Genomic DNA, 10894 nt, shown 5'->3' with positions numbered 1-10894 from the left:
CACCACCACGCTGCTGGGCACCACATGCGCCCCCCTGAGGGTGGCCGGAGAAGGGAGTCCAGAAACGCCCACCTAGCCCTCCAGGCCCACCGCCAGACGTGTGCAGGGAAGCTCAGGGCGGTCCCACTGGAACAAGCGATGTGTCCATATGCGGGAACCAGGAAGAGCTGTGGCAACCTCCTGTTGCCTGGCACATCCCGAAAGGTAGGCAGCCTCCTGTCGCCGGGCACATCCCGACAGGTAGGCAGCCTCCTGTCGCCCGGCACATCCCGACAGGTAAACCCACAGGGAGCAGCCGCTTTCGTGAGCATGGTGGTGATCAAAGGTGTGTCACACGTAAGCCGCCCACCAAACCGCACAGACGCCTCGGCGGGCAGCAGCTAGAGACCAGGGGAGGGGCGCGAGCACATGGGTCTCGGGAGGCTACAGAGGGGCGGGGCTCAGAGGGGAGGCCTCTGGTTCTCTCTGCAGGTTTCATTTTCTTAAACGCTTTGAAAACAAAGACAGCCAAGCATTAATGTCTGCCAACGTCAGGTGTGCCCCGGCAGACCACACACACGTGCATCTGTGGATGCGTATGAAACGTTCCACGCACGTGTGCTCACTCACTCAGTCGTATCAGACCCTCTGCTACCCCATGGACTGTAGCCCACCAGGCTCCTCTGTCCATGGAATTTTCCAGGCAAGGATACTGGAGTGGGTAGCTATGTCCTTCTCCAGGGAATCTTCCCAAACCATGGATGGAATTCCTATCTCCTGCCTTGGCAGGTTGATTCCTGACCACTGCAACCACCTCAATTTACTATAAACGGTAATAATCTCACATACAACACGTGTTAATCATGTTGCTGAACCAGGGCAGTGGCCCCCTTTCCTGAGTCCCGGGCACTGGTGAGTCCCCCGAGGCCCAGGCCTGGCCCCCAGGGAAGCTCTACACGCGGAGAAGGGACTTCCGATCACAGGAGGGTGTGATGACGCTTTGGACCAGTTATTTACACCCGACGCGCGGCTGAGACGCAGCGTCCCCGACCGCAGAGGGCGCTACCTTCGTAAGTCGTCCTTGCTGGTGTCGATGTGATGCTTGAGCAGCTGGACCTCGGGGCCCGAGGACGACAAGATAAACGCGTTGATGTAATAAAACTGCGCGGACTGGACAGGCGTAGGGAACGTGTCTTTGCCCTGCAGTGGAATCAGTCATCGCCACTAATAAATAAGTGTCAGTAAAACCTCTACTGCTATAAACATGGAACCGCTCATCCTAACACAACGTCCACTTATTCTAAAGGTACCGAATGCCTCTTGGTAGGACCAACGTACAACCTTCGGTCCTTCTTCCTGATTCCGTAAACGATACTACGTAATTAAATTTTACTGTGGTGAGCGTTTGGAATTCCGGCCATTTAAAAACTCTGAAATGAAAGGACATTGAAGCATGCAAGCACACACCTTGAAGCCACAGTTCTTCACCTGCTTTAAACCTAGTTCTGAGCATCTGCTCTTCCGATGACACGGCCCAGCCCGTGCAGGGCGCAGAAGTCGACAAGACTCTCGGCCCCAGGGCCAACCCCCGCTCTCCCCTCGGCCTCACCCGCTGTCCTGGGAGTGACCAGCCTTCCTCGAACAGCGCCCCAGGACTCAGTCTCCTTTTACAAGACTCACAGGAGGGGTGCTAACCGCGTCCTTGAATCCACTTCCTGCCAGGGAGGAGCCTGGTAACTGAGCCGCGTCACCTGTCCCCCTACCCGTCGTCCTGATTCCCTTCCCTCTGTTTCCAAACGGTCTCCCATGAGATCACCAAAATAAGGCATTTTTCTCCCCAAAACACACTTCCCCCACATAGTGTCCTGTGGGCATTATTATCGCCTCTACTATAGAATCACATTTATTTTTACATTTAAATTATTCCCATATTTTACTATTGTTCTGCCATTTTCAGACCATACAAATGTCAGGCTTTTTTAACTGTACGCGCATATGTGTGCGCGTCTGTCTGTGTGTGCTGCGCGTGTCACGTGTCCGTGTGAACACACTGTGCTGCCCTCCTGCCCCCGCCCCCCGGGTGGGGCCGGACACTGCGCAGGAGAAGCTGGGCGGGGCCGCCACCGCCCGCCGTCTGCGCCCCGGGCCCGGTTACCAGACGCAGCGCCGGCTTCCGGCTGCGCACCGACCACACCCGCAGCGTCCCGTCCTGGGAGGCGGACAGCACCCAGCGGCCGTCGTGGCTCCAGCACACGCTGCTCACCGCCCCGTCGTGACCTGAGGGCAGAGCAGGAAGAACGGCCTTGAGCCCCCTAGAGCAGCAGAGACGCCACGTCCAGAAGGGAGTGACGCGGAGGTGTCTCCCAGCCAAGCGCCCCAGCGAGCCGACGCCCAAGGCAGTGGACCTGTTTGCGAAGAAGGTGTTAGACGATGACACTGGCCGACGGTTACAGTGTCTGAGCAATTAGACTGCAGATAACGGACCGCTTATCACTTAGCCCGTCCCGTCCTTTCCCGGGGAATAAGCGGGTGCTCAGAAAGGGAGAGGAAACACTGCCAAGATCAGGAGGTACCAGGGGCAACACCACAGCCGCTCATGGGGGGTCCCCGGCCCCTGCCGGCCCGGCACCCGCTGCCTGGCTGGTCCGCTCGGTCCCGATGAAGCGTCAGGATCCGCGGCGGATTCTGTCTTGGCCCCTCCGACTCCCCCCACCCACCGGCCAAGCCCTGCCCTCTCCACTTGGCTTCAGCCACCCCCGGCTCTGAACGCACACACGACCTGATTTTTGGACCCGCTTTGCCTTCACGACTCCTGAGAAAGGCCATCGCGGCCGTGAAGCAACCTTAGAATCACTCAGGACCGCCCCTACAGCCACTCAGAAGTGGAGGAGTCCGTGCAGGGAAGGGTTCTCGGAGGCGGATACTTGGGAGCTTGGGAAGAGAAAACCGCGGTCCTGCGAGAGGAGATTCAGAACCCGGAGGAGATTCAGAACCAAGAGGGCCGGGCCGGGCTGTCCACGGGCCATGGTGTGCGCACGCGGGCGAGAAAACCAGCGACGCCTCCCGCTGAGCAAGGCTGCACCTCTGAGCCCTGCGCTGCCCCGGGGCGGGCTCCACACTCCACCCCTGCACCCGCGATCCAGCCCACGGGACTTCCCGTGTCGGATGCTCTGTGACAAACTGCAGAGAAAGAAGAGCCGACAAGGGGACACTCTTGTCTTGGCAAGCTCACCCCGGACGTCCGCGCGCACCCAGGGCTTAGCGTGTGAACCACACTCGGGAACCTGAGATTGGACAGAGAGGTGTAGCATCACTGCATCACCCTGGTCAGAGAGCCCACAGGAAGTAGGGACACCATCTACTTGGACAAGTGTAAACACAACCCGGAGAAAACGGAGAGCCAGGACCAACCGAGCGGAGAAACACCAGAAAGGGCTTTGCTGCCCTCTGCTGCAGGCTCCCGGGAGCTCCTGCGGAGCCAGAGCCAGGCCCACGTGGATGGGCGGGAGCTGGACACACCGAGCTCCAGATGCATCAGCTCATGCCGAGCAGCTCCCCTTCCTCCGGCCTCAAACAAGGCTGCGTGGGCCACCACCTCCCCAGGTGGCCAAAGGCCTCAAGGCCACGTAACGCGGATTCAGAGAGGCTCCCTTGCCTCGCCCACGGCTGAGCAGACCCCTGCTTCCGGTCCCCCCACACCCCCACCGGTAACGAGCACCGCCCCTCTCCGGTAGCAGATAGGTCAGGAGGCTGCCCCCTCCCGCCCTGACCCCAGCCTCCCCACAGGACACACAACCCCGACCCCAGCCTCCCCCCAGGACACACAACCCTGACCCCAGCCCCGCCCCAGGACCACAGGAGCAGTGGTGGAGGTCGGGAACCAGGCTGCAGGTGCCCACCAACAGGAAGGACCCTGGAAGGGGCCCAGTGGGCAGCTGCAGAACTTAGAGACAGCAGCAGGAGTTCCAGGCTCAGTGTCATCCCGTCACAGGACTTCGTGTGTCCACAACTCCGCCGTACTTCATGAAATCTTAATCACTTTGACCTTCCGAAGTGACTGACCCCAGGGTTTAGCTGTTACACTCCTTGCCCTCTGCCTGACATGAGGGGGTGGTCCTCCCAGGCCGCACTCACACCTGTCCAGCCGCACCCAGCAGCCCACACTGAGCCAGGTGCGCCCTCACGGGAGCGTCGGCACCGGGCCCCTGGCGTCCCCGGACTAGACGGCCACAATGGACGGGAAACACTCTCAGTCTAAAGCGCAAACACAGACCCTGCCAGCGAGTGACACCCCCTGGGATCCGTGGTCGTCACACTGGGATGCATCACCGTCTTGTGCTCTCAGAAGCAGAGATCTCCCAGACGGGTTTTACCCGAGCACCGCGGGGCCCCTTCCACGAACGCGCCTCCAGGTCTGGCCCCGCAAGTGACGCTCCCCCTGCTCAGCTCAGCAGGGTTTGGCGGAATCTGGTCATTCTGTTCCCCGGTCAGCCACAGAGCTAGTCTGTTCTTGTTTGAAGGGAACAAGCGTGGCGCTTGCAGATTAACAACAGGACCATAAGGAGGCTGACCCTGTGCCCGGACGATTAAAAAGGCCACCCCGAAGCCACACCCACAGGGCACACAGGAAGCATGAGCTCATCCGATGGAACAGCAGGTAAGGCACGCACGTCAGAAACCCTCCACCGGCCACCACCCTCACTGAGCAAGCTCACCCTATAGCCACCCCGACAGATAATGCCCCTGACACATGGGGCCCTGTAGTTACAGGGGCTCAGGCTGGTTTTCAGGAATGTGGAATCAGCTGTGTGTAGCCAGCCAAGCCTGTTGGGACCACTGACCCTAAAACGAGGCCTGTGCAGGTGCCCGACAGACGACCTCCTGACATCAGGGGGTCCAGAATGCCACCCTCGCCTCATGGCTTTTGAATGTACACCCCACGAAGCAGCATGCAGCCCTGAGTTGTCTGTGCAGCACACAACTACCTCACCTTGTCCCTACCGCCCATCCTGTCCCCCGCACCGAAGACCTCCCTGCTCCTCTGTCCCGCAAGTGCCCGGCCCCGCCTCGGGGAGCAGGTCTGAGCTGTGCCCTCCCAGCTCCTCGCTTGGCCGCCTTGTGTAAACCTTCCTCTGCTGCACACCTTGGCATCTCAGTGCTTGCCTCAGTGTCTGGCAGAAAGACCTGACCTGCTAACAAGGGAAAAACACTCACAAATCCACATGAACTAAAACTCTCCATCTTACCTGACAAAACAGCAGGCTTCCCAGTAAGATCAGCATTGCAGACCAGGGACAAGTGGTTGGCTAAGCCACAGGCCAGCTGCTGTCCATCTCCTGCTTGAAAAAGTAAGAGAAACTCCTTATAAAGCATAACTCAGAGGCACCACACTTGCAACAGGTGAAATTATAGAATTTTTCAGTTAACCTGACGCTCGTTTTCTTAGGAAATGAGGAAACCTGAAACAGGAACAGCGTTTCCTCAGCTCCCAGTCGCTGGGCGTGCACTCCCACCGGGGGCTCATGTCACGCCCAACTTCTTCTTCGGACAGGAACCGAGGGCTGGGGTTCAGGGGCCTGCCCAGGACATGGGGCTGATCAGAGGCAGCACCAGGACCTGAACCTGGACCTGCTGGGAAGCCCCGAACAGCCGGCCTCCCAGCCTCCCACGCCTCCTCCTAGGGGCATATCTGCCTCAGCCGTTCCGTCTAAACACTGCCCTACAGTAAGGCATAATAAATTATACATTTCCCCCATAATATTCAAACTTGAGGATCCTACTTTTATGGTCACATGCTTGGTAAGCATATCAAATATCACTAAATATTTACTGATAATACTACATATCCAATTTCCCAAAATTATTCAAAAAATTCTTTGGCAGGCTGGAATTCTATGAAAAAAAAAAAAAAGGAAGTAAGTAACCTTTCAGATTTGGGCAGACGGCTGCTTTGGGCAGACGGCTGCTTTGGGCAGACGGCTGGTCAAACGCTCAAGGAGGTGGGGGTGGAGGATGGTGCACAGAGAGACCCTGGACTTGGGCAAAGGCATATTCTCATCTGTAAGCAAATCTAGAAACCAGAAATGATGTTTAACTCTGAAAAGAGCTTAAATAGTGGAGCTACCTGGATGAGTTCAGCTGCCTCCTGACTTCTTTGAGTTCCCAGAAAGGAAGTAAAGGTGTTTGGATGCCCTTGAGAGGGAGTGGTTGCCAGGAGCCGGGTGTGCCTGGGGGGAGGCTCCACCCACTGAAGACCGGGTCTTCAGCTGAAGAGCAGTTCCACCCACTGAAGAAGGAGACCAGGTCTCCAGGGGGCAGGAGGCTCTTCTGTAGCCTCTCTTTTGATGAACCAGCCTCTGTATGCAGCCCTCCTGCCAGGCTCCCTTGGGGCTCATGGAGGAGACGGCCACGTACTCAGAGCACAGACCTGGAACAGCTTATAACCAAACCAGAGCTCCTGCTGCGAGAAGCTGCAGGGCATGCGTGGACGCCCTGGGCTAATCCTAGTGACAGTCCAGGGGAAGCAAGCTTTGATTTTAATCTAGACTCAAACAATGTCCTGTGATTTCAAATAACCAAGATTTTAAAAATCTGTTTTAAATGGAACAATGGGCAAAACAGAAGCTTGCAGTGAAGCACAACTCTGGCTGGAGCAGCATACCTGAATACTGCATACAGAGCAGGGCCACCTGGCCGCAGGCCACGGCCAGCTGCCTGCTCAGCTTGCTGGGCGCAGGACTCTCCACAGGGCACTCCTTACTTCAGGGAAGATCAGAGGAAATAACTGAGACAGTCCAACATTAGAAATAAAAATATACTAGAAATAAGGTGAGTGTTTCCCTATTTACATGTATAATTTTATTCCATAACATTTATATATACATATAATGTGTGTGTGTGTGTGTATATACATATATAAACTCTTACAGTCAGAACCATGAAATAATATGTATGTGCTGCCTACAGGAGACTTATTTCAGAGCTAAAGACATACACAGACTGAAAATGAGGGGATGGAAAAACATATTTCATGAAAATGGAAACAAGACAGTAGCAATACTCAAATCAGACAAAACAGACTTTAAAATAAAGGTTATTAAAGAATAAACAATGGCAGCATATAGTGATAAAGGGATCAATACAAGAAGATATTATACTCACTAACATATATAAACTCTATAAAATAGCACCTAAATATATAAAGCAAATATTAACAGACATAAAGGGAGAAATTGACAAGAACACAATAATAGTAGGGGACTCTACCACCCCACTGACACCAAAGGACAAAGCATCCGGACAGAAAATCAATAAGGAAACATGTTTTAAATGACACAATAGACCAACTGGACTTAACAGATACCTATAGGACATTCCCCATCCAAAAAGAGCAGAATGCACATCCTTTTCAAATACACATGGAACATTCTCCAGGATAGATCATATGCTGGGCTACAAAGCAAGTCTCAACAAGAGACAGAGGACTGAAATTACATCAAGCATTTTTTCTAAACAAAATATTATGAAACTGGAAATCAATTACAGGAAGAAAAATGTGCAAAGCACAAACACACGGAGACTAAACAACAAGTGACTATAAAACAAACGGGCCAATGAATAAAGCAAAAAAAAAAAAAAATCAGAAAATACCTCAAGGCAAATCAGAATGGAAACACAACTTTCCAAAAACTTATGGGATGCAGCAAAATAAGTTTTAAAAGGGGAAGTTTTATAGTGCCACAGACCTTCCTCAAGAAACAAGAAAAATCTCACAAAAACAATCTAATCTTCCATCTAAAGGAACCAGAAACAGAAGAATAAACAAAGCCCCAAGTCAGCAAAAGAAAGGAGCCAATAAAGATCAGAGAGGAGACAATGTAGAGACCAAAAAGAAATAGAAAAGATCAGCAAAACAAGAACTGTTTTTTGAAAAAGACAAAACTGACAAATCTTTAGCCAGGCTATCAAGAAGAGAAGAGAGAGGCCCAAGTAAATTAAATACAAAGTGAAAGGGGAGAACTAGAAACCAACACCACAGAGTAGAAAGTGTCATTAGAGAACGCTGAGAACAGTCACATGCCAATAAACTCGACCACCTGGAAGAGATGGATGAATTTCTGGAATCACGCAACCTTCCAAAACTAAATCAGGAAGAAATACACAATCTGACTAGATGGATCACTAATAGTGAAATTTTATTAGTGATTTAAAAACTCCTAGGAAACAAAACTCCAGAACTGAACAACTTCATGGGGGATTTCTACCAAACACATAAAGAAGAGCTAATTCCTATCCTTCTCAAACTATTACAAAAACTTGACGAGATGAAACACTCCCATATTTACCTATAACACCACCTTTACCCTGATACCCAAACCAGACAAAGATGCCACAAAAAAATTATAGGCCAATATCATTGATGAATATAGATGCAAAAATCCTCAACAAAATATTACAAATTTGAGTTTAACAATGTATATAAAGGATCATACATGATAAAGTGGGATTCATTCCAGAGATGCAAAGATAGTTCAATACTCACAAATCAATGTGATACACCACATTTAAAACAGAGATGATAAAAACAACACAGTCATCGCAATAGATGCATAAAAAGCATTTGACAAAATCCAACACCCTTTATGATAAAGAAAAAAAATTTTTTTTAACTCCCTGGAAAAACAACCACAGGAAATCCAAGCTCAGCAGAGCCCAGGGCTGCATTCCATACTTGACCATGGATGTTTGAGAGGGTCTGACAGGGCATGAGGGCATCTGGTGGAGAGGCCTACTCAGTAGCAATGACCTGCTGACATGGGAACAGCAGATGGGCAGGAAGAGGAACAAAAAACACGATTAAATGTGGGCAAGTCAGGCCCAGCAGCGTCTTGTGAGCCATTGACGGCAGGCACAGCTGTGATGCTCACGGGAATAAGTAGCAGCTCAAGTGCCACAGCCCACTGTCTCTGTATAGATGGCATCACCTCTAACAGCAGAACTGGGTCCAGAGAAACGGACCCAGGGAACCTGCAGAACTCGTCCAGCATCATGGGACACGGGGACAGGTGTGGACGCAGAGCCGGGCAGCCAGCCCTAGGCTGAGGGCCGCTGAGGAAAGGAAGCCTTTCCGAGCCAACGAGCCCATCGCACGCCTCCCAGAATGGCACCAAGCACCATGCCTACTCAGACTTCCTGCCCAATGACAACCTAAGATGTTTAGAATAACTGTTAGCTATGATACTCTCCAAAATGAAACTTAAAACAAAAATTAAATGTTTCTAAATAGTTAAGGTGGTAAAAACAGCAGCAGGTCTGAAAAATGATTAATATGAATTAAATTTAACTAAAAGAACAGATAGATACAAAAATAATATATATATATATGTGTGTGTGTGTGTGTGTGTGTGTGTACATATACATATTTACACACAGGTACTTAAAAGGTCTTATATATGTTTGAAAAAAATCAATTAAACTATCTAAAGAGTTCCTCCAAATTATCTCAGATTTACTTGGGATGCACAAACTAGGTTACATACCACCTGTAATTGTTCTTGCATTTCGAAGCTCTTTTACCATCATTTTTAAAATCAGTCTTTGGTGAAAACATAGTTGCACTGGGGAGAGAAGAACTCTATGTCATTCAAAGATTAAAAGTTCTAAGCTTAAGAGACCTACTTTGCAGTGAAAAAATAAACATAGTAAATAAATAAACATATATAAACATAAATAAACTAACTTGGGCTTCCCATGTCCCAAGTTAGTAATAAACTGAACATTTAATCACTTTAATTTTGACAGCTATTCCTCTAATTCTATATCCATATCAGCTATTTCACTAATGGGGACATAAGTGTATTTGTGTATTAAAATTCTGGAGAACACTGTGCTATTTTCCTACAAATTTTGGGTTCTTAGGCAAAAAACTAAGATAATCACTTTGCAGCCAGGCATGCAGGGCAACTCCACATTTCAGCTTCAGGTCTGGAGCCCTGGGAGAGAGACAGGGGGGTGGGGAGCTACATTTGCTGCAGACTCTGCAAGTGCACTGGGCAATGACCTGGAGCAGGCCTGGATGAGGCAGGTGAGGACATGGACATCTGCCTGTGAGGACCGGGCTGGGGTGGGGCTCATCCCACCCAGAGCACAGGGTCTGGAGAGGCTGTGTGAGGGCAGTGGGAGCTGGGTGAGGTCCAGGAGGAGGCAGCACCCAGGCAGGGAGGCAGGCAGTCCCTCAGCCTCACCACCTCCCCGCTTGTCCTCACTGCCTCGGGGACGTCACAGTGAAACACATCCTCACCCACTGACCCCACCTAGAATCCCCTGTACTTTTTCTAGGAAGTTCAAACCCTGGGGCTAGTACTTAGGACTGACCACCGCCTGGTTCCTCCTCCCCCTGGACTCCCTCACAGGCCCCACATGCAAGACCCAATCAAGTAAAGTGAACCCAAGGAGTCCACACTTAGCAGATGGCATCACCACTGAGCCAGCACACAGGCTCGGGGCCTGGACTAGTGTGCGGTTGTACTGAGGCATGAATCCAGGATCTATCTATCCACCAGCCACCCATCCAACACCCATCCATCCCTCCACCCAGCCACCCAGCCACCCATCTACCTACTGATTCATACACCCACTGATCCATCCATCCATCCACCCACCCATCTGTCCATCTGCCCACCCACTCACCCATCCACCCACTCACCCATCCACCCACCCACCCATCCATCCACCCACTCACCCACCCATCCGGCCAGCCACCCATCCACCCATCCATCCCTCCACCCATCCACCCAGTCACCCAGCCACCCATCTACCCATCGATCCATACACCCACTGATCCATCCATCCATCCACCCACCCATCCACCCATCCATCCACCCACCCACCCATCCATCCACCCATCCACCCACCC

At 51.7% G+C, this 10894-nt stretch overlaps 1 protein-coding gene across 1 annotated transcript in view; it reads right to left on the bottom strand.

The window, feature by feature from the left end:
* The window catches only part of WDR27 (WD repeat domain 27), a 98478-nt gene that overhangs the window by 55566 nt on the left and 32018 nt on the right, over positions 1-10894 (bottom strand). The window contains exons 15-19 of the mRNA XM_010848520.1: positions 9519-9596; positions 6641-6738; positions 5226-5315; positions 2135-2256; positions 1046-1179 (exon numbers count right to left, since the gene is read on the bottom strand). Of these exons, the coding sequence (XP_010846822.1) occupies positions 1046-1179; positions 2135-2256; positions 5226-5315; positions 6641-6738; positions 9519-9596 (522 nt within the window). The remainder of the gene's footprint in view (positions 1-1045; positions 1180-2134; positions 2257-5225; positions 5316-6640; positions 6739-9518; positions 9597-10894) is intronic.

The sequence above is a fragment of the Bison bison genome, unplaced genomic scaffold (assembly GCF_000754665.1).
Source record: "Bison bison bison isolate TAMUID 2011002044 unplaced genomic scaffold, Bison_UMD1.0 scf7180017864269, whole genome shotgun sequence".
In the NCBI taxonomy this organism is placed as follows: Eukaryota; Metazoa; Chordata; class Mammalia; order Artiodactyla; family Bovidae; genus Bison; species Bison bison.
Note: the sequence above shows the minus strand (reverse complement) of the source record. Positions and strands in the feature narration are given on the sequence as shown.